This window comes from Manihot esculenta, chromosome 3, assembly GCF_001659605.2.
Source record: "Manihot esculenta cultivar AM560-2 chromosome 3, M.esculenta_v8, whole genome shotgun sequence".
NCBI lineage: Eukaryota > Viridiplantae > Streptophyta > Magnoliopsida > Malpighiales > Euphorbiaceae > Manihot > Manihot esculenta.
The window spans coordinates 29,448,326-29,471,178 of record NC_035163.2 but is presented as its reverse complement, the minus strand read 5'-3'; the positions used below and the strand labels follow the sequence as shown (position 1 = coordinate 29,471,178).

The 22,853-nt window shown below is 31.5% G+C and overlaps 5 protein-coding genes and 1 long non-coding RNA gene across 6 annotated transcripts; 4 read left to right on the top strand and 2 right to left on the bottom strand.

Annotated features, from left to right (window-relative positions):
* The first annotated feature begins 2,740 nt into the window (after nt 1–2,740).
* On the top strand, nt 2,741–3,172 carry LOC110611682 (probable WRKY transcription factor 7). Its single transcript, XM_043955123.1, has one exon. The coding sequence runs from the start codon at nt 2,741–2,743 to the stop codon at nt 3,170–3,172; it is 432 nt and encodes a 143-aa protein (XP_043811058.1).
* A 1,617-nt stretch (nt 3,173–4,789) lies between these two features.
* On the top strand, nt 4,790–7,099 carry LOC110610828 (protein ACCELERATED CELL DEATH 6). The gene is made up of 3 exons (XM_021750904.2): nt 4,790–5,542; nt 5,634–6,163; nt 6,249–7,099. The coding sequence occupies exons 1-3, from the start codon at nt 4,933–4,935 to the stop codon at nt 6,876–6,878; spliced, it is 1,770 nt and encodes a 589-aa protein (XP_021606596.1). The 5' UTR covers nt 4,790–4,932; the 3' UTR covers nt 6,879–7,099.
* A 451-nt stretch (nt 7,100–7,550) lies between these two features.
* LOC110611335 (CRM-domain containing factor CFM3A, chloroplastic/mitochondrial) lies at nt 7,551–14,422 on the top strand. Its single transcript, XM_021751596.2, has 10 exons — nt 7,551–8,565; nt 9,496–9,994; nt 10,074–10,204; nt 11,093–11,443; nt 12,494–12,650; nt 12,733–13,025; nt 13,263–13,322; nt 13,412–13,501; nt 13,584–13,739; nt 13,818–14,422. The coding sequence occupies exons 1-10, from the start codon at nt 7,720–7,722 to the stop codon at nt 13,896–13,898; spliced, it is 2,664 nt and encodes an 887-aa protein (XP_021607288.1). The 5' UTR covers nt 7,551–7,719; the 3' UTR covers nt 13,899–14,422.
* Nucleotides 14,423–15,315: 893 nt separating this feature from the next.
* LOC110611681 (transcription factor bHLH92) lies at nt 15,316–17,310 on the top strand. Its single transcript, XM_021752071.2, has 3 exons — nt 15,316–15,669; nt 15,766–16,041; nt 16,672–17,310. Exons 1-3 carry the CDS (start codon nt 15,349–15,351, stop codon nt 16,783–16,785), a joined length of 711 nt encoding a protein of 236 aa, XP_021607763.1. The 5' UTR covers nt 15,316–15,348; the 3' UTR covers nt 16,786–17,310.
* Nucleotides 16,524–18,078, bottom strand: LOC122723206. The gene is made up of 2 exons (XR_006350163.1): nt 17,732–18,078; nt 16,524–16,781 (listed from the first exon to the last, which is right to left on the bottom strand). It is a non-coding gene; the product is annotated as an uncharacterized LOC122723206 (long non-coding RNA).
* Nucleotides 18,079–18,836: 758 nt separating this feature from the next.
* LOC110610439 (40S ribosomal protein S15) lies at nt 18,837–22,449 on the bottom strand. The gene is made up of 4 exons (XM_021750360.2): nt 22,289–22,449; nt 22,056–22,201; nt 21,898–21,955; nt 18,837–19,316 (listed from the first exon to the last, which is right to left on the bottom strand). The coding sequence occupies exons 1-4, from the start codon at nt 22,289–22,291 to the stop codon at nt 19,068–19,070; spliced, it is 456 nt and encodes a 151-aa protein (XP_021606052.1). The 5' UTR covers nt 22,292–22,449; the 3' UTR covers nt 18,837–19,067.
* Nucleotides 22,450–22,853: the final 404 nt, after the last annotated feature.

Here is a 22,853-nt window from a genome sequence, read left to right as displayed (position 1 = left end):
GTGCAGAGCATTATGAGCTCGGAAGTTGCAAGGCCGGCGTTGATGATAATCCCGAAAATGATGGTAAGTGTTGGGTATTCTGCGTTGCTGATTGCACTAACGGAGGTATTTGCAAGAACAATCACTGCCATTGCAAATGTTGAAGTTAATGAGATAATTAATTTCTCCATTTTCAGCTTCAATAAGTGTCAAATAAGAAAGAGACAACTATGAATTTGTCTCTATTTTCATGTTTTAATGCAAATAAATTACATCATTCAATGGAAATTTTGTTTTTATATGGCTGTTTTTCTTTTCTTTTGGATTGTTTTTCTATTCAATTGTTCTCTTAATCGTTGAATATTTCCTTTACTAAATTTTGATATGTATAAAAAATAAAAATAAATCATATATATATAATTTACTTTAACTTTGTAGTTATGGTTGAATGTTTCTTTTTATTAAATTTTAATATGTATAAAGAAATAAAAATAAAAATAAATCATATACATATATTCACCTCCAAGTAGGTGTTTGGATTTAAATTTAATTTATATTATTAATATTTAATTCATTTTAAATTTAATTTAAAATTAATTTAAACTAATCGATTTTATTCAAATCTAATTATTATTACTCGAAGAAAATTCTAATTTATTAAATTTCATCTATTTTAATTAATAATTTTTATTTATAAATTTAATGTTTTTAAAAAAATTTTAAATGAAAAAATATAAAAAAATTTATAAATATTATTGTAAAATATTTTTTTATATTAAATTAATTATTTATATAAATAAATTCGGTTAATGAATACCTATATATAAACATTAATGGTGTTTTTAATATTATTTAAACATTCTTAAAATAATTTAAAAATAATAATTAATAAAAACCTTCATTAATTAAGTGAAGGTTTATTCAGCATTATAAAAAAAATAAAATAGATAAACTAATTATTAAATCTGAGAACAAATAAAAGAAAAACAACGGTAGATGCTAAATTGGAATTTAATCAAATGAAATGGTAACACCTAATATAATTATTTTTATTGCTAAATTGGAACCAAAGTAACATAATAAAAGCTAGTCAAATTAGGAAATGTTAATGTCTCTCCATTTTTTCCTCAATTTTAAGTAAAAATCTTCATAAATTCTTTCTTGCTGGTATTATTTATTTTGTAAAAAATAAATAAATATATTCCAATAAAATTATATATGATTTTATATTTTTTTTAAATAAAAATTTTATAAACAAAAAATAAAATAATTTCTTTCATTTTAAATAAAAAAATTAATTAAAAAATTGAATTAAAATAAATGTTGATAAAATCTTTAATTCCAAAAAAGGAAAAGCACGGAAATTAGATATATGATTATTAAATCATAACAAAATAACAAATAATTTGTTACATAAATTATTCATACTTTATAAAAATTTTATATTTTATTTTAAATTGATTTTTTTTTTGTAATCTTATAGATTTTTTTCAAAGATATAAAAAATATTAATATTTAAAATACAAAGGTAATAATATATTTTCAATTAATAATAACATCATTAGTTTAATATAGTTTTATTGTCTTGATTCTTACAAAAATATATTTATATTTTTAAGCAACAATTTTAATTAATTTAACATTTTTTCTGAAAAATCATTATTTTTCAACGGCAATAATCACTTTAAATAAATTTATAATAGAAATACATAACTTTTAGAAAAATAAATGTATTTATTTTTTAGACTAAAAATATAAAAAATTATAATTAATAAATAGAGTAAGCAAAATATTACTCACTATGGAAATCAAATGAAATATTTTTAGAATGAAAAGCAAGAAAAAAAATTATGATTAATTATTGATTTTCTATTCCGATTACGATTTGAAATATTAATGAGAAGATATTTCTTATTATTTTTTATTTAATTGCTTTCTAATTAAATATCAATGTAGTGCTTCTATAAAGATCTTTTTTTATGTTTAGATAATCAGTATTAGTCTTAAATTTATTATTTTTAAATAATAACAATTATGTAAATTTTATAATAAATTTATTTTTTAATTATTTTATATATGCTGTTATTTTAAATTAAATAATATATTTATTATAAAATATTCATAATTATTGTTTAAAGCATAGACAGTATATTTAATAATTGAATTATTTATTTTTAATTTTAATTTTAAAAATTTAACTAAAATTACATTTTAAATATATATTTATTAATTTATTTAAAATTTAAATATTTAAATTAAAATACGAAATAGCATAAACATTAAATTAACCCCTAATGTGAAGCATTTTAACTTCATTCTTTTATTTGAGCTCCACCACTTCTTCATTTCGTTTTATAATTTTTTAAAATTAATTTAAAAAATATTCTATTCATTTTATAATAAAAATTAGGATAAACTGCAATTTAGTCCCTCTAGTTTAGTGAAATATAATATTTCATCCCTCTATTTTAAAAAATCATCAATTTAGTCGCTGTGATTTTTAAAAATTATGCCATTGATCCCTCCCGTTAGAATTTCAGTTAAGTCACCGTTAGTCTTAGTTAAAAAACTAAAATACCCATTATTAATAAATATAATAAATTTTAACTCTTTACTTTCTCTTAGCTTCTTCTTCTTCTGCTCTTTTGGATTCGTTCTTCTTCTCTTCTTCTGTGTCAATAAGCTTATTAGATTACTGTCGCAGCAGAATTAAAAAACCATTCAACCTTCATCTTCACCTTCTGCGACCTCAAGATCGTCTATGGATATAGATATGGATTGCAAGACAGTCGCTGATGTTGTTGTTTTTAAATTCAAGAAAGTAATTTCTCTTTTGGGTCGAACCAGAACCAGCTATGCTCGCTTTAGAAAAGCTCATGTGGCGGTGGCTATAGCTGCTACTCTAAGGCACACCCAAATTAGCCAAGAAAATAAATTTATTGAAAGTAAGGTTTATTATGCTATGTCGATCCAGCAGATTCCTCCTCTTCTGGTCCCTAATCATTACCATGATTATTTTTCTATGGGGATGATGCTAAAGAATAATGGGATGATTAGTGAGAGGAAAGAATCCTCTACCACCATTAATTTTTCTTATTTTTTTGCTGAGAACTCCTTTATTTCTTCCTTGACGGGTGATACGACTGATAGCAAACAGCCGTCATCTTCATCAGCATTTCAGCCCCTTTTGTAATTGGAGGGAAAAATATTCATCCTCCCGCTAGTTAAAGGATAATTTAAAAATTTTATATTTAATTTTCTATTGACCAATTTATAAATTGAAGATTAACGGAGAGTTAACTGAAAATTTAACAGGAGGAACCAATGACATAGTTTTTAAAAATCACAGTGACTAAATTAATGATTTTTTAAAGCAGAGGGACAAAAGATTATATTTTACTAAATTAGAGGGATTAAATTACAGTTTATCCAAAAATTAATATGAAAATTAACTTAAATTTTGGATACATAATTAAAAAAAAAAGAAAATAGTTCTTTATAACATAACTGGCAATATTACTCGATATGAAACTAAATGAAATATTTGTAGAATGAAAAAGCAAGAAAGGAATTATAATTAATTATTTATTTATCTATTTAGATTGTGATATGAAATATTAATGAGAAGATAATCGTTATTATTCTTTATTTAATTGCTTTCTAATTAGATATCAACCTAAAGATTATATAAAGATTTTTTTTTATGCTTAGATAATCAGTATTAATCTTAAATGTATTTTGTTTAATAATAATAATTATGTAGATTTTATAATAAATTTATTATTCTTAATTATTTTATATATGTTGTTATTTTAAATTAAATAACATATTTATAATAATATATTTATAATTATTATAGTAAAATAAAATTTATATTATTTATTTTTAATTTTAATTTTAAAAATTTAATTAAAATTATATTTAAATGTTTAGAATGAAAAGTAAAAAAGGAATTATGATTAATTATTTACTTATCTATTCTGATTATGATATGAAATATTAATGAGAAAATAATCGTTATTAATTTTAATTAATTGCTTTCTAATTAGATATCAATGTAGTGCTTATATAAAGACATGTTTGTGTGCTTAGAAAATCAGTATTAGTCTTAAATTTATTTATTTAGATTCATAAGAATAGAGAAGAAAATGTCTGGAGTTAAAGTTATGCTATGCATGATGACTGTAGTATTGATGTTATGTGGGAATTTGAATGGAGTAACTGGCGCAGCAAAATGTTGTGCAGAGCATTATGAACTCGGAAGTTGCAAAGCCGGCGTTGATGATAATCCGGAGAATGATGGTAAGTGTTGGGTGTTCTGCGTTGCTGATTGTACTAATGGAGGCATTTGCAAGAATAATCACTGCCATTGCAAATGTTGAAATCAATGAGATAAATTCTGTATTTTCAGCTTCAATACTGTGAAAATAAAAAAGAGGCAACTATGAATATTACTTCATTGTCTCTATTTCCATGTTTTAATGAAAATAAATTACATCATTAATGGACATTTTCTGTCCTGTGACTATTTTTCTTTTGTTTTGGATTGTTTTTTTTTATTTAATTAACAGAGAATCTGTTGTTAAAAATCTACCAATAATTTTTTTTTTCAAAAAATTAGAATGTGACTCATGCAATATTTATTATATTTGTCCTTTAAATTAAAAAAAAAAAAAACATGCACGTCAACATCGTACACATCGAATCAATAATTGAATATTCTATTTTAAAAGAAGTATAAAAAAATTATTTATAAATTGATCTCTAATATATTTTTTTTTTATATAAAATATTCCAAGAAAGAAGGAAGCGGACGTCCTTCAATAAAATATCTCACCCGTTGCACTTGACTTCGTCTTCGTCGTTCCATTATTTTACAGAGAGTTCGTCAACGGGTTTCCTTCCAAGTTAAACACTTGAATCCGAGACTATGCATATGCAGCGAAGAGCTTAATGAAGGCCATGGCATACATGGATGCTGAATTGTACAAATCCGCAGCAGAGGGCAACACTGATGCCTTAAAAACATATGCAGAAAGTCTTGATCTTTCACTGACTCCCAAAAAGAACACAATCTTGCATATCCATTTAACCTCTCCCAGTAAGAGATGTACGCACTTTGTGAAAGTGGCACTTCAAATGTGTCCCAAGTTGCTGTGGCAAATCAATCTCAATGGCGATACCCCCTTGCAGATTGCAGCAAGATATGGGCATTTCGAGATAGTGAAATTGCTAATTGAACACGCCAAGCTTCCTAATGAAGATCTAGAGAGCGGGGTAGGAGCTGTCAGACGGATGCTGAGGATGCTGAATGTTAAAAAAGACACAGCTTTACATGAAGCAGCTCGAAATCATCACCTTAAAGTGATGAAATTATTGACCCATCTGGACCCTCATTTTGAATATCCTGCAAATGATTGCGATGAAACTCCACTTTATCTGGCTGCAAGAAAAGGGCATCTCTACATGGTTATTGAAATGTTGAAAACTTGTCAGTCTCTGTCTTATCTTGGCCCCAAAGGCAAAACGGCTTTACATGCTGCAGTATTGAGCGGCAATCGAGGTATGTTCATATTTCATGCTACTACAAACTTCTTCCAACAGGGGAAATTATGAATTTTACTGAACCAAGTTGTATCCTTGATCGCCTTCAGGGATTGTGTGGGAAATATTAGAAAAAGAAAGGGAATTGGCCTTCCAAGTAGATGAAAATGGATGGACTCCACTTCACTATGCTGCATATGGGAAGGATGATTTAGGTGCTTTTGTTATTGTGCAGAGGCTATTAGAATATGGTAGATCTGCTGCCTACGTTGTGGACAACGTCAGTAAAAGGACAGCTCTTCACATTGCAGCTTGCAGAGGAAATGCACGCATAATGAGACAGATTATTTCTAAATGCACAGATTGTTGTGAACTCATCGACGATAGAGGCTGGAATGTTCTTCATTACGCTGTGATTAGCAAAAGTGATGAAGCCTTACAAGAAGTCCTCCGAGTCTCTTCGCTGATTGAACTTATAAATGAGAAAGATAGCAAGGGCAATACTCCTCTCCATCTACTTGCTGTTTCTCGCCCTTACTTGCCTTCTTTCATTTGTGATGGAGAAGGAGATCTCAATGCCTTTTACAAACAGCATGTGCGCTCTAGAGACAACTTAATTGCAGAGCTTCAACACCCGAAGGTTAGCTCTTGGTCCTTCACATATTAGCCTCTGTTACTGTTAGCAAGTTCAGTGATGCATATTTAACTCAGTAATTAGCTTGCAGGAAAGAATTTTAGAGTGGATGGAAGATCTGGGTGATGGACCAATGGGCCAAATTTGTATAAACAAGAAACGCAGTTGGGAAATACAAGATTTAGGAAGCGGACCAAAGGAGGCAAAAGTCCTTGCTGAATTTGAGAAATCAAAAGACTCGTTTTTGGTAGTGTCAGGACTTGTAGCAACCGTAACATTTGCAGCAGCATTCACATTACCAGGAGGTTACAAAAGCGATGAAAAAGACCCAGATCAAGGCACTGCAATTCTAAGCAAAAATGCAGCTTTTGAAGTATTTGTTATATCAGATTCAATAGCCATGGTTCTGTCCACTTGTTCTGTTTTTATTCATTTCATTGTGATGCTACTTGGATATCAAGAAAAATACTGGTGGTTAATCCGATCAGCGCTTTTGTTCATCATGTTCGCAATGGGAGCTATGGTGGTTGCATTTGCCACAGGCACATATGCAGTTTTATCACCTTCCTTGGGGCTTGCCATTGCCACTTGTTTCATTGGCCTTAGTTTCTTTATCTATGTGTTTTACATGCTGAAAAGGTTATATATCAAACATCTAGAAAAAGCCTATCTAGAAGCTGTGACGAGTATTTCCAGAATGTGGATTAAAATCCGCTTGTGAAGCCCTCTTTCATCCTAGCATAGCAATCCCCAAATTATGTTTCATTGCCATGAATTTTTCTTTTATGGGCTTTACAGCAAACAGCTTTAAAAAGTTTCTATCCATGGCAGCAAACTATTGAGCTTTTTTCTTTCTTTCTACAATATATGTAAACTCCTGGATGATATAATGAGTTGGTTACAATGTCTAATAAAAAGTTGATTAGCAGTTGTTTTTATTTATTTATTTTATCTTTCTTTTTTGTGCAAATGACTCAAAAAATATTTCAAATCCTAATCAGAATAAAAAATAATAATAAATCGTTTAATTTACTTTTTTTTTTTAACATTCCAAAAATATTCATTTGATTTTTCCACTGAGATCTAATATTTTTATTAATTACATTTAAAAATTGTCTCGCTTTTTAATCACAGAAAAGATTTCCAAGCAAATATTAAAGTTTAGCTAGATAATAAAATTTTTATGAAAAAATAGATTAAAAGACATTCTTTTTCCAAGTTACATTAGCGGAGGCAAAGTTAATTATTTACTATAAATATTGCATTCAATTTGTACATGAGCCAGGAATTAATCGATGGTTGCCACGTATACGGGATGTACAATTCTTTAAACTGGGATACGAAATTCCTCATCCGAATGGGAATGTCAAGTCTCGCGTGACCAAACGTTTCACAGATATTATGTAGACTGGGTGCCTGGTACAGGTTATCTTGAAAAACCCCAGCAAAATCCTTAAAATCTTCCAAATTTCTTCAGTTGAGCCTATCGCTTTCCGCTAATTGGACTCAATTATCAGATACCTTCTTTGCTGAGTCTATGCACCCTCTCTAATCGCGCTACAATGGCTCTGGTTCCTGGTCGCCAATTACACTTTGATTCATTCCAAACCTCCTTCTCCAAGTTCAATGGCACTCCTCTTCCGTTCTTCAGGTACAATTCCTCAATTCCTCTAAAGGCACGCACTCTCTACGCAAACTCACTGTGTGACAAGAACCCACCAAGAAAGTCCAGTTTGCTTTCCACTGTTAAACCAGTTCCTCAGCAGAAACCGATTGACAAAAGTTCAACGACTAGCAGTTGGTTCTCTAAATGGAACAAACCCAATAATCAGAACCACCCAAAACCCCCTCAAGCCGTCTTAAATTATCGAAATGGTGACAATAGCCGTACTGGTGGTAGTACAATGGAAAAAATTGTAGAAAAGTTGAAGAAACATGGGTACATAGATGGTGATGCTAGTGAGAAGAAAGCGAAAACACCAGAGAGAATGATAGAGAAAGGGAGTGTAGAGGATATATTCTATGCGGAAGAAGGAATCCTGCCAAATTCACGAGGTGGGTTTTCCAGGGAGTCGCCATTAGGAGTAGAGGATCTGTTTAAGAGTAATGGGGAGGTGAGGTTTCCGTGGGAGAAATCTAAAAACGGGGAGAATGAGGATGAGAGGAAGTGGACAGCGAGGAGCAAGAGTAGGACATCGTTGGCAGAGTTGACATTGCCAGAGTCAGAGCTGAGGAGGTTGAGGAACTTGACGTATCAAACAAAGAGCAAGGTGAGGGTTAAGGGTGCTGGAGTTACTCAGGAAGTGGTGGATACCATTCATGAGAGGTGGAAGGCTTCAGAGATTGTAAGGGTGAAAGTTGAGGGAGCACCTGCGCTTAATATGAAGAGGATGCATGAGATACTTGAGGTTTGCTTATTCTGATTTTGGTCATCATTCTTATGTGTAATTTGTTTTTATTTTCTATATTTTCTGTTCTAGGTTATAATTTAGTTTATTAGGTTTTTTTGCTAGATTCATAATTGGATGTTAATTTAGAGAAAAGGAAAACTAAATCAGTAAGTGTAGATGTGAAATAGAGCCTGCACTGATACAAGTTTGAGTCTGTATTCAAGACTGGAGTTTCTCGTGGTTGTCAATTTTACTGAAATGAAAAATAAACTCACAAGTGCTATTTTACCAGCAAGCATAAGGTTTTGTATGTCATTATCTTGTAGGTGTCATCTCTTATCACTGTTTCCACGCCATAGTCTATTAAAGCTGACTTTGTTCATCATTTCACCCTGAACTGAATATCTCAGTACAATGAGAAACTCTTCTTGCTTGATTTCACATAAATAAGAATATAATCAAAATCTAAAGGAGATAAAATGTTGATAACTAGGTTATATCCAGGCAACAGCTAGGTATCAACAACTTCCACAAGCAAGCTTTTTTGTTTTTTTGTCCTGAAGTAACCATCTGGCTAATGAATGGCATGTTAATGGCGCTAACATTTACCACTTTTGTAGAGATGAAATAAACTATAGGTGTAGTAGACTGTACTATAGACTGGCCAGTGAAAAGAGGTAAGCTATAATGATTTTAGTACAATCCATTCCTAAAGAAAGGAATATGCATAACAATTTTAAAACCATTTTCTTCTATATCTTGCTATGAATTCATGTGACGTGATCTAGCCTCCATGGTTTAGGGGAAGGGAAGAAAGGTATCACAGTAATCATTTGTGAGAAGATTATTTCACTAGGGCATTTGAATAGATATTTCTTTTGAATCCATTGATCAATGCTATCATGTCTTTTCTTCTTTTTATCTTGATTAAATATAAAATATTTTCAGAGAAAAACCGGTGGTTTGGTGATTTGGAGGTCTGGCACTTCTGTTTCTTTATATAGAGGTGTGAGCTATGAGGTTCCCTCTGTGCAAGTGAACCAGCGGATTGTGAAGAGAAATGAGATACCTACTGATTCATTGCCAACTACCGCCAGTAAAATTATTAGAAGTCCATCTAAAGTTGCTTCCTCCAGTGAATTGGATATGCCTCAATCACGCTCAGATGCTACTGCTGAGGGTGGGGAGAAGAAAGAAACAAGAATGCAAGAAGAAGTAAAGTATGAAGATGAAGTAAACAACCTCTTGGAAGGTCTGGGTCCCAGGTACACTGATTGGGCAGGATTGGATCCATTACCTGTGGATGCAGATCTGCTTCCTGGCACTGTTCCTGGTTACCAACCTCCATTCCGGATACTTCCTTATGGAGTTAGGTCTACTCTTGGACAAAAGGAGGCAACATCCTTACGAAGGATTGCCAGGGTTCTTCCCCCACACTTTGCATTAGGTAGCCACTTTTTCATTGTTAGTAATTTCTGCAATTTCAAATTCATTTTATAACTGTGCATGCAAGTTTCCTTTTCCAGGCAGAAGCAGGCAGCTCCAGGGCTTGGCTGTTGCTATGATCAAATTATGGGAGAAAAGTTCAATTGCAAAGATTGCTCTTAAACGTGGTGTACAACTAACTACTAGTGAAAGGATGGCTGAGGACATCAAGGTAATGAAACATCCAGCAGCTGCTTAAATGGCACCGAATATCTGAACTATTGGGTGATAATTGTTTCCACATGTAATTGCCGCCACATGTTTTCATGATTTTATTGTATTTTTGCAACTTTTATATCGTCAACTTTGGCTTTATTTGGCTCACAGAGTGTTAGGGTAGAATTGGAATAGCTATTCCATGTCATTAGAATGATATCCTCACCTATGAGAAATTTATATTCTACAAATATATGAAATAGCTATTCCATATTAACCAAATATTTAAAATTTCAATTAAAGTTAAGATTCTGGAGAAGCCAGTTTTATTCCATAAAGAACTATTTAACTTTTAAAATTTGAATTAGAGTTGAGATTCATGCATATTCATATTATAGAACTAAAAATTTATAGTGATAACTTAATTGTGCAACTATAATTTTTTTCTTCAACCGTTGGTGGGAAAATAAGCTTTATATTGTGTACCTATGGTGATAATGACATTTTCTAAGTTCTTTTAACCATTTGTTTGGAACTACTGGGTAATTATGGAATTGTAAATAAATTATTAAGGAAGCTAGAGGACCATTTGTTCTAGTGTTTACAGGGTGGGTCTTTTTTGGTACCCTGCTTCCTCCCTAGAGGCTCCAAAACAAGCATCTACTGTAGAGAAATTCCTATTAGAACCTTTGGCCTCTAGTGTTCTATGTAACTGCAATTGATTGCTAGTGCCTTCCTGAAATTCAGTATTGCTATATGATTCTTAATCTCCTTATTGTGATTTTAACACTATATTTACATAGTTCTGTCATTCATTTTGGATCCCGAGCTATATTATCAAATCATGACAAGTACAGCATCCCTTACATGGTAGATTGATTGTGATCTTGTTCACTGGCTGCAGAAATTGACTGGGGGTATGCTGCTTTCTAGAAACAAGGACTTCTTGGTATTCTACAGGGGAAAGGATTTTTTATCGCCAGATGTCTCTGAAGCTTTGCTGGAAAGGGAGAGATTGGCAAAGTCCTTACAGGACAAAGAGGAGCAGGCACGATTGAGGGCATCAGCCTTGGTTATACAGAGTGCTGGAACAATAGAGCAGTCAGGAACTGCTGGTACTCTCGAGGAAACTTTGGATGCAGATGCAAAGTGGGGAAAGAGTTTGGATGACAATCACAGGGAAAAAATTATGAGAGAAATTGAAATAGAAAGGCATGCCAAACTTGTCAGGAAGCTTGAGAGCAAGCTTGCTTTTGTGAGTTCTTTCAAACTTTGGTCTAGATGTGTGTATTTGGTTTATCCAAACCAAATCGAATTGAATTTTCAATTGGCCGAAATTTTACACCTCAAACATAATAAGCAAACCAAACCAGAGAAAACTGAAGCTAACTGAAAATTTTTATCAGATATAATTTACATTATTAATCTATAAAATATCAATAAAATATGTCCATAATTATTTTTTATTTATAAAATAATTTGACATATCTTAATAAAACAATGATTATAATATGTTATTAATAAAATTATATTTTATATTTAATTAATAACAATTTGGTTATTTTAATTATCATTGATAATTGAACCAATAACCCAAAACTGAAAATTTAGAAAATAGTAATTGAACTGAAAACCAAATGACCTCATACCAGAATAACTTAATTTCATCTGGGTTCAATTATTTGGCTATAACCAAATAATGCAAACCCTTATCGGGTGGTCTCATGTAGTGTTTTCAACTACTCCCTCCATCTTACAAAGATAGGCTTACTTGTTTTCTCACATGTATTAAGGAAATATAGTTAATATAGTTAAAACAATAAATTTTATAGTCTTTCCTAATATGTCTTCCTCTCTTGTTGTTCAATTATAAAATTATACTTGGAACTAATAAATTTTACTTATCAATGGATATTAATTGGGAGTATACTAGGAAGTCGACAAATAAATTACCATCTCAAAAATGAAGTGGTATATAATTTGAGATGGATGAAAAAAAAAAAAATCTTTGTGGGACTGAGGAAGTTTAACATCCTATAAACTCTTCAAATATGAATATGTATGTTACTGTTGTTCAAGATTTGAAACTTGTATTCCTAAATTTATAAACATAAATTATACTACCTTTTTAAGAATATGAATCCTGCATTAAATAGGAATAGCTTTTTATGACATTCCTTCTTATTGGAGCATAGAATCTCATCAGTTCTAACACATCATACCATAATGCCTCATTGGTGTACTGTACCATGTGTTAGGTCTTAAAGAAGTTCATAGCTTATCTCTTTGATGTTTTGTTCTTTAGGCTGAGCGAAAGTTAATGAAAGCTGAACGAGCCTTATCTAAGGTGGAAGAGTTTTTAAAACCAGCAGAAAGACAGGCTAGCCCGGATAGCATAACTGATGAGGAGAGATTTATGTTTAGAAAGCTTGGTTTGAGGATGAAAGCGTTCTTACTTCTTGGTATAATGGAACTCCTTATGTGACGAATTAATCATGGTGTTGTTTGAGACTATTCTATGACGAGGTGTTTTTTTGGCTTCAGGTAGGCGTGGTGTTTTTGATGGTACGGTGGAGAACATGCACTTGCACTGGAAATACCGTGAATTGGTTAAGATCATTTTGAAAGCCAAAAATATTGAACAGGTTAAAAAGATTGCTTTGGCACTTGAGGCTGAAAGTGGGGGTGTCTTGGTTTCAGTAGACAAAATCTCCAAAGGTTATGCTATAATTGTATTTCGGGGAAAGAACTATCAGCGACCTTCCACTCTGAGGCCAAAAAATCTCTTGACAAAGAGGAAAGCTTTGGCTCGTTCAGTAGAGATGCAAAGGCGTGAGGTATGATTACAAATCTGTATGTTGTTGATAAGAGCACATGCATTTGCCTTATGTTTTGAAATCCAGAGTATTGCGGTCACGAATCACCCTTCTGTTCCCAAAGTTGGTATGATATAAGACAGAAGATTTGATATAAAACCAGGATGATTAATGCAATCATGAAATCTTTTTCAAGTGACTTGGTAATTGCAGACAACAATTATGGGTGGTTAACTTTTCTAGTATCTTGTCAAACAGGCGCTCATGAATCATATTTCAGCGCTGCAGATGAAAGTGGACAAAATCAGATCTGAAATTGTAAGGCTTCATATATCTATTTGTTCTTGCAATGTTCCTTCAACTTTAATAAAACCTTATATGTTTCTGTTTCATATTGACATTCATAGGAACAAATGGCGAGTGTGAAAGACCAAGGGGATGAGGAGTTGTATGAAAGATTAGATGCTTCTTATCCTACAGATGATGATGACAACAAGGTCTTTTTGTATTTAATATTCTTTATATTCTTTTATGTGCTAAATCTGCATTTAAACACCTTCCTTTGTTTCCTTTCTATAGGATGAAGGGGAGGAAGCATACCTTGGTGCATACAACAGTGACAATGACGCTAAGTATGATGATGATGAAACTGGGGACAACTTAGTTCAAAATATCCGTCTGGAAACAAATTTTCCTTATTATGTTCAGGGCCAAGAGTGTGAGACGGGAACAGAGGTCTTTACATAACCTTCCATTTCTGCTGTTTTTGCTATGTGCGCTGATCTAACACCTCCCTTTTATCCATTTGAATAGGGGGAAAGATACCCTGAGATGTTTGATGGTGAAAGTGATGATGAGGATGATTTCGAATGTGATGACTCGGCCGAAAATTAGCATACAAGTTTTCCAATCGATGTTTGAGGTCTATAATGGGCATGCATAAGCAGTACTCTGCACGACTTCTTTTATGTTAAATCCACTGACCTGACGCCCTTTATCATCCACTTCAATAGGAGAACAGACATGAGGCATATGAAGACGCTCGTGAGTTTGAAAATAACAAAAGTGATGATCTGTTGAGAATACCCTTGCAAATTCTCACTGTGAAGGCTCTAAAAGAACTTGAGGTTTGCAAGAGACATGCATAAGCTGTCAGAACATGCAGCAGGATTAAAGCATGAGTCTCTGACCAACTGCACATCCCTATAATCTGCGTTAGAACATTTATTTTAAGCCGCATGTACACATAGCCCCCCCGCCGGCTGTAAGTTGGTGTCTTCAATTCTTAAAATTAAGAGCTTTTCCAGTTTGGGGATATCATGGTCATGGAGAGACGAAAATTGTAAATGACTATCTATCCATGTAATTCTTGGAAATCCTTCCCTGAAATGAAGTATATGATCACCTTCTCGGAGCCATTGCTTACAATGTTCATCTCTATGATAATGATTGCTTTTCCTAAAATCAGTACATAAACATTTGATATTTTTTATTAAAATAAATATTAGTTTCAATTATTAATAGTGATTGGTATTTATATTTTTATTATTCTATATAAAAATGCCACCAATAATTTTTTATTTAAAAAATATTTTTATTTTTTAAGTCTCCAAGTACTATCCATCACAAATATAAATCTAAAGTTACATAAATTAAGAATATATATATATATATATATATATTTAACATAGTTAAACTAAATTTTATATATAACTTATTCCATTATACTCTTCAATCATATTATTTTATTACTAAAATAAAAAAATTAATAAATTTTGCTTTTTTAATATATATTATCTGAAAGATAAATAGAGAAATTAATGAATAAATTATCATTTATAAAATAAATGACATATAATTTGAGATGAATAAAAAAATAAAAAAAAATATTTGTATGAGATGGTGAGATTATTTTATAAAAACTAATGTCACTTTTTATAAGAATGCATTGTCTTATAAAATAATTTTCTTGTATTTGAAATAGACTAACTTTAATTAAACCAAATTATTTATTGTTATTGAATAGAGAAATTGATATAAATATTATTTCACCCACTAAAATTCTTTCACTTCCATACTCAAACAACAATAATATTATATTATTAAAATAAATTAAACCTTACAACAACTCCTGTTTTCAAATCCAATGGACAGGATTTGATTCAGGAACACGACTTCTTCCCATTGACCAATGGTAGACCAGACCGCAAATTTGACTGCATTAGAAACGTGCCTTAATTACTTATGTTTTTTAATTATAAAGAGAAAACCGCTATATATATAGCCGTTCAACCAAAATTTGAAATTCCGAGAAACAAACAACAGCGGTAAGCCAAAGACGAAGATGGATCTTTTCTTTCAGGAGCTTCAGAGTGAAGATGCCTTCTGGTATGATCTCGTTCCACTCAACCAAAGCGCTTTTCTACCTTATACGAGCACGCCCACCAGAGAAATTCCGGCGACTTGTTCTTTCAATGGATCAAATTCTACTAACATGAACAAGCGAATGATAGGTTTCATGGGAAGAAGTTGGCCTGTAAGGATTGAAACTGAAGAATCCGATAGTGCAAGATGTTATCGCCGGAAGATTAGCGAAAGAATGCGGAGAGAGAAGGAGAAGAACGGCTACTTAGCCCTTCATGCTATGCTGCCTCTCGGCACCAGGGTTAGTCATGCGTACCCACAAATGAATTGCAATGAATATTTATGATGAAGATGGCGAAGTTGATTTCTTTTTTTTTTATTTGATCTTTGATTGCAGAATGATAAGAACTCAATTATGCAAATGGCGGCGAAGAGAATTGATGAGCTGAAGCGATATAAGGAGGTGTTGGAGAGGAGAAACTATGAGCTTGAAGAGAAGGGTGGAAATGCGAGGAGTAGGAAGATTGAGTTCAAAGTAAGAAATCCGACATCGGGGATTGATTATATGGTGGAGGTTCTTAAGTGTCTGAACAGCTTGGGATCAAAACTCATAAGCATTAAGTCGCGATATTCTGATGAGGAACTTGTGGCAGTAATGGATATCGAAACCCAGGTAATACATCTCTCCATTTGTGATCTTTTGCCCCACATAATTGCCTCTTTCAGTCTTTTTCATTCAGTATCTATTCAGTTGAAAACTCCAATCAGCTTTTAATTTTTGATAAATAATTATATTTTGAATTGTTATATATGTTTTATATTTTACAATTTTGATAGAATGAACCTTTAATTTAAGCATTTGATTTTCAAAATATGAAAACATATCCATATTTATAGTAAAATTGAGTAGCTAAATATTATTTAATCAGTAAATTCTAAATAGAATTATTTGACAAAAAAAAAAGGAAGAAAATTAGTGATGGAATTTCAAAAAGTTAATTTTCTGTTGCTAAAACTTTTGGAGACGAATTTCCAAACCTAACACCCTATTTTTATAATAAATTCAATAAAGCAAACATAATAAGTGAATCCATTGCTTAAGACCCTAGTTTGTTTTTTTTCTTTAGATAATAGTTTTGACTTTGAAGTAGTATGTTTAGTTCGTAATGAGTTATTAATTAAGATTTTAATATTAAAATTAAACTGATCACTGCATAAATGTAGAAAAAAGCACGTGCAGGCACTTGTATATATGCACGTTTTTATTTTAATATTCTAATTGCGTTTGAAAATGGTTTGGAAGATTTCAGATGCTGAGATGGGAAAGGCAGTGCAGACGACACTCCAGAATGTTCAAAGGAAACACAGCAAGGAAACTTCCGCCGCCTTTTGCCTCAAGCTTACACTCACAACCTAAATCATTAAAAAGAAAAACCTTTAGGCATATTTCTTGATTTATGTACTTTAAAATAATATATAAATTTTATTATGTTTTAAATAATTATTTTAAAAAAATTTAAATTTTATATTAAAATTATATTGAACCAGTATACAGTCAGTAGGCGGCAGAATTAAAAAAAAAAAACAATAATATATATGTATATCAAACATGCATAGAAATATGGAGTTGTGAGAAAAAGTCAGTCTGCCTGTACTTTACACGTTTTGACCTTTCAAGAAATATTAACTAGTTGGCTGTCAATTTGGATTCTTTATTATGGTTGGACTTCTGTTTTTTATTTTTATTTTTTTTTATTGAAAGACTCTAGTATGACTATTAGATGAGATCAGCGGGTTGATTCAACTTAATTTGATTTTGTATCAAAATTGAGGGTTTGAAATCGAAAAGGAAACGATTTTGGTTATACTAAAAAAAAATTAATTCAAATCAATTTAATATTAATAGACTAAATTTTTTATTTTTAAAATTAAACCCTTAAATTTTTATATTTTTATTCTAAATTTATTAAAAATAAAAGAGAAATAATTTAAATTTTATAAACACCCTTCATTAAATTCTCATTCTTTTCTCCGTTTCATTTTCTTAAATTTTCTAATTTTAATATCAATTTCTCATTTATTTATATTCTTAGACCAGTGAGCATCGTCAAATCATACCCATAAACCTCTACTCTAAAAAACTATAAAACACAACAGAAATTATATAAATTTCAATAAATCCATACACAATTTATAAAATTTTCAACAAATGTTAAATACTATTTCAAGCAGAACCATCCATATAAAGCATATAACCTTCAATAAATCTTAAAATTTCTGAAATAATATTTCAACAAATCCATCCACAATAGCTATATAAAGAAAATCCATCCACAAACTATTTAAAGTAAACATGCACTGACCAGTGGCAATGGTGGAGCAGCAGGCCAGCGGCGTGACCGAGAGAGAAGCAACTGCGGTGGAAGAGCTGCAGCGGAGAAATTGGACCACCGAGTGATGAAGGAGAAACTGCAGCGACATGCAAAGGTGAGGTTGGGGCGGCCAAGGGCTGCAACCATTTTGCTTTTGAGAGGGAATGTTAAATAGAAATGAGGTTAAGGCTTTAGGATAAGGTATCACTCTCTTCCACCTCTTTCTCAAAAGAGGATTTGTTGATTTTGAAAAGATTAAACGAGGAAGAAAAAAATAATTTAAAAAAAAATATTTATAAAATTTAAATTATTTCTCATATGAAAACCTCCAATTTAAACGAAAATTTTTTAATTTAAACGAAATAAAAATAAAAATATTTAAATATTTAATTTTAAAAATAAAAAAAATCATCCATTAATTATACTAAAATAAATATAAATATTTAAATATTTAATTTCAAAAATAAAAAAATTCATCCATTAATTATATTAAAATTTAAAAATTAAAATATAATTTATTCATTTTTAAAATTTTCCTCCCCGTAAAAAAAAAAAAAGATAACTTGCACTAAATTGCTGGAATCTGAATATGAAAGTGAAAAAAATAATAGCAACCATATCCACCCATGGTTAGCCACACATCCAGAGGCCTAACCCTCAACAAGGAGTTCTGATATGGGAATAAATTCAATTGCCCCCTTGAAAGAAATATAAATTAAAAAATAAATATAAATAAAAATAAAAATCTCACATTACAGCATTATTTTTGTGAAATATTTTATTTGATAAAATTTTAAAAAAATCTTATTAAAACCAAAAAAATTGTCATTTAATAAACATAATTTTTAATGTCTATCATAAACATTATTGTTATCATCAAATACAAATCATATCCTTATGCTATATTTAAATGACTAATATAATCAATCAAAATCTTAAAAAACTATATCACAATTCGTCGTTAATTTTTATTACGACTGGAAAGACTTTATCATCCAAATTCAATCTATTATTTAAATCATCAATAGAACACCGAAAAGGGTTTAAATTCTAGACACAGTAGTTATTTATCATATGAAGTTGTGTTCAAGCAATAGAATAAGAAAATATTTATCAAGTACTTAAATGTAATTTTAACAAAAATAAGTTTGCAAAATTGCGAAATCCAACAATATATATAGACTACAATAAACGAATCCATAACACCAGCTCTATAATAGAGTTTAAAGTCCTAAAATTGCAAAACTTAAAATAGACAAATTTGATAAACGGCGGCGCTTACATATAATAGGGAGGGGAGAGAGTAACCAAGCTGCAACCGAACATTTCACTTGAGAGGAATGAACCTAGATGAATGGGTGGCACCAATACCAGGTCTACCATGCTTAACAGGCTTGTATGAGATTGAGAATTCCGCTAAGTAATGACCAATCATTTCAGGTTTGATTTCAACCTGATTGAAGGTCTTCCCATTGTACACCCCAATAATGCTTCCGATCATTTCAGGTACAATTATCATATTGCGAAGGTGGGTTCGAACTGGTTCTGGCTTCTCACCAGGAGGGGCCTCCCTTTTCTGCTCCAAAACATCAGAAAGAAACTATCATCTACTGTTTGATGCACACCAAATTAACGGGTGTAAAATGCCCTACATATTAATGAGTTTGAAACCATCTCATTCAATAAAAGCTATTACACCTCCAAAATTTACACAGGATCAAACATACAACCCCCTCCCCAAAAATAAATAAATAAATAAATAAAATAACCACCACCACTAAAAGAATCATAAATAGAAGCAAGCAACTTCCAAATTTCATAGATAATTTCAATTTACAGCTTCAATTTACGATTTCTACAACCTATAATTGTATAATAATGCACGACTTCAAAGTTATTAATTGTAGAAGGATAATATTTGTTGTTGTTGTTCTCAATAAAGATTACAACCTATTTATACATGAGAGACCGTATCTAAACAGGAAGGAAAATAAAGTCTATGATTATAAAATCCTAAGATTAAGTAAATGATCCATCTATCAATATTTACTTCATATATTAATATATTTACTTCCTATAACTTATAACACTCCCCTCAAGTTGGAGCATAAATGTTAATCATACCCAACTTGTTACATATATAATCAATTCCAACCATAAGAACAACCAACCCAAAACGATCAAAATAAACAAAGGATCAGAAGAATAGAACCCGTGAATAATAACCGATGAACAGTAGCCGTGAACATAAACAAAGAATCAGAAGAACAGAACCCGTGAACAGTAACCGTGAACAGTAACCGTGAACAATACCTGATGAACAGAGTGTCCGATGTCTCCAAATGTTACCCTTTATGGGTAACCCAAATACACAGAATCCAAAGTCTCTATATGTTACCCTTGTAAGTAATCCCGACGAACAGAGCCCTAAGTCTCCAAATGTTAATCTTTATGGATAACCCAAATGAACAGAACCCTAAGTCTCCAAATGTTACTCTTTATAGATAACCCAAACGAACAGAGTTCTAAGGTTTCAAATGTTATCCTTTATGGATAACCCAAATGAACAGAGTTCTAAATTTCCAAATGTTACCTTTATGGTAACCCGATAAACAGAGGCCTAAGTCTCCAAATGTTACTAAGTCTCCAAATGTTACTCTTTATGGGTAATCCCAATGAACAAGAGCCCTAAGTCTCCAAATGTTATCCTTTATGGGTAACCCAAAAGAATAGAGCACTAAGTCCCAAATGTTACCCTGAATAACCCAAAATGAACAGAGCCCTAAATCTCCAAATGTTAACCTTTATGGATAACCCGAATGAAAAGAGCCTAAGTCTCCAAATATTACTGTAAGTCTCCAAATGTTACCCTTTATAGGTAACCCAAAATGAACAGAGTCCTAAGTCTCCAAACGTCTCCAAATATTACCCTTTATGGATAACCCAAAATCACATTTTACCTGTCTCAACCGCTCGCTACTGAAGACAGAAATTAAATCTCTACGAGAATAGCTCTGATACCATGTAGAAGTATAATATTTGTTGTTGTTGTTCTCAATAGAGATTACAACCTATTTATACATAAGAGATCGTATCTAAACAGGAAGAAAAGTCTTTGAAGTAACTAATCCATCTATTAATATTTACTTCCTATATTAATATATTTACTTCCTATAACTTATAACATTAATAATAACCACCTGTGCTGTGGTGCAAACCCGATCAAAAGATGGAAATAACTCAACAGAGTAACACAATTTAGCACCTGGCACTACTACAATTCTAATCCACCAAACCCCCAAAAATTTGATGAATTAAGAGCTTCAATAAGGGTTGACCACAAACCAGAGATACAATAAACTGCATATCAGCTTTCAGTAGGCCAATTAAAGTCTACTTATTTGCATGTCACGTCAAAGGAGTAAATAAATAACTAATCCAATTATCTATTAACAACTTATGGAACAAGGTACTGCCATAAGATAGACACAATCTTCAGGGTTGCAATGTCATCCGACTAAATGAGTAATTTTGCTCAACCCATTTTAATAATCATGTAATACCCAAAGGGAAAAGCCAACATAAGCAGAAAAAATTCCTTGTAGGCTATCAAACAAATTTGTAGGCAAATAAACAATATATGGCCACTAGATTCTTCAACTCTCCCTGAAACAATAATAATAATAACAAATAAACTGGAAACAGCTAAAATTTAGCTATGTTAAAAAAAACACTCAGATCGCATCCCTTTTTATCTCCCAAAAAACAAAAATCAAATCAATTAACTGTTAAAGAAAACATAGTACATCTTCACTTAAGTAAGCACTCATTTTTCTGTAGACTCAAGTACTCAACCAAAACCTTATTGTATTATAGACAACAGTCACTGTTGGAGCTACTTGATTAAACATGTAAGATTATAATCAACATTACAATCTAATGCTCCCCATCTAAAAGAATCAAGGGATTAAAACGAAAAAATGAAAAAATTATTCACAAATTTAACACCAAAATTGAAAGCATCACGGGTTAAACAACCGACACAACGTCCAACATACATGTAATAAAAAAACGAGATAACAAATCCAACATCCAATCAGAAGTTGCAATTTGTCTAAACGAGTATAAAATGAAAAAAAAAGATCATGAACAATTACCGCCTTGCGCAGCTTCTTAATCAAAGCCATGGGCTTCCTCTTCAGTCCCCTCCGGAACCTGTAATACAGATTTCCAATAATATTAAAGATAAAGCAGCAAGCACAAAACAACATGCACAATAAAAGAAATTACAAGTGCACTGAGAATTTCGAATCACCTTCTCCGAGCACGAGCAGGGAAGAGCTTGACAAGCTCATCAGTTGACATGTCAAGGAGAGCATCCAAATCCACACCTCTGAAGCTAAACTTCTTGAACGTTCTCTTCTTTGGCTGTCCTGCAGCCACCTCTGTCTCCACATCCGCCTACAGATACATACAAAGGCAAAATGTCCTCAGACACGTAAATGCACACACAGATATATTCAGAGAAAGTGAGATATCGGAGATTACCATGCTAGCTGGTTGGAAAAAGGAATGAGAAAAGCCTAACTGGAGGAATAAGCTCGGTGGATATGTCACCGCTAGGGTTTTTCAGTAGAAGAAATAGAGGACGAGCAAAATTGTTGTTATATATATCCAATTGGAGAATTAGCTCATCGTAACCCTAGAATCTAGAGTAGCAAGTCCAGTATTATTTGATATTTGCATATAAGGGTCTGCATAGCTTCTTATTTCATGTTTGGTCCCCCCTGGAAATCTTGGGTCTCTCTCGCTGTCGGCCCTTATGGGCCAATCTCAGTCCGATTCGAAATTGGGCTTTGGCCAATATATGTGGGAAGAAATAGAGGAATATTAAAATTGCTAATAATATCTTTAATAGTAAATGTAATTTAATTGGCTATTAATTTAATTTAATTTAAATTTATTATATACAATATTCTTAGAGTCCACTTAATTTTAAAATTTTTAGTTATTTATGTATTTAAATTCTATTCTTATTATAATTTTAAATAAATTATATAAAATAAAATTTTTTAAATTATAAATTATTTTTACAATTATTAATTTCTTTAAA

Bases quoted from the DNA above. Each gene is read 5' to 3' on its own strand.
- LOC110611682 (XM_043955123.1), top strand. From the start codon at position 2,741: ATGGATATAGATATGGATTGCAAGACAGTCGCTGATGTTGTTGTTTTT.
- LOC110610828 (XM_021750904.2), top strand. From the start codon at position 4,933: ATGAAGGCCATGGCATACATGGATGCTGAATTGTACAAATCCGCAGCA. The intron at 5,543-5,633 runs GTATGTTCATAT...GATCGCCTTCAG, and splicing joins AGTATTGAGCGGCAATCGAG to GGATTGTGTGGGAAATATTA. The intron at 6,164-6,248 runs GTTAGCTCTTGG...ATTAGCTTGCAG, and splicing joins CAGAGCTTCAACACCCGAAG to GAAAGAATTTTAGAGTGGAT.
- LOC110611335 (XM_021751596.2), top strand. From the start codon at position 7,720: ATGGCTCTGGTTCCTGGTCGCCAATTACACTTTGATTCATTCCAAACC. The intron at 11,444-12,493 runs GTGAGTTCTTTC...TTTGTTCTTTAG, and splicing joins TTGAGAGCAAGCTTGCTTTT to GCTGAGCGAAAGTTAATGAA. The intron at 12,651-12,732 runs GTATAATGGAAC...TTTTGGCTTCAG, and splicing joins GAAAGCGTTCTTACTTCTTG to GTAGGCGTGGTGTTTTTGAT.
- LOC110611681 (XM_021752071.2), top strand. From the start codon at position 15,349: ATGGATCTTTTCTTTCAGGAGCTTCAGAGTGAAGATGCCTTCTGGTAT. The intron at 15,670-15,765 runs GTTAGTCATGCG...CTTTGATTGCAG, and splicing joins TGCTGCCTCTCGGCACCAGG to AATGATAAGAACTCAATTAT. The intron at 16,042-16,671 runs GTAATACATCTC...ATGGTTTGGAAG, and splicing joins TAATGGATATCGAAACCCAG to ATTTCAGATGCTGAGATGGG.
- LOC110610439 (XM_021750360.2), bottom strand. The intron at 21,956-22,055 runs GTGATTCGAAAT...TCTGTATTACAG, and splicing joins CCTGCTCGTGCTCGGAGAAG to GTTCCGGAGGGGACTGAAGA. The intron at 19,317-21,897 runs GTAATTGTTCAT...GTTTTGGAGCAG, and splicing joins TTAAGAAGCTGCGCAAGGCG to AAAAGGGAGGCCCCTCCTGG.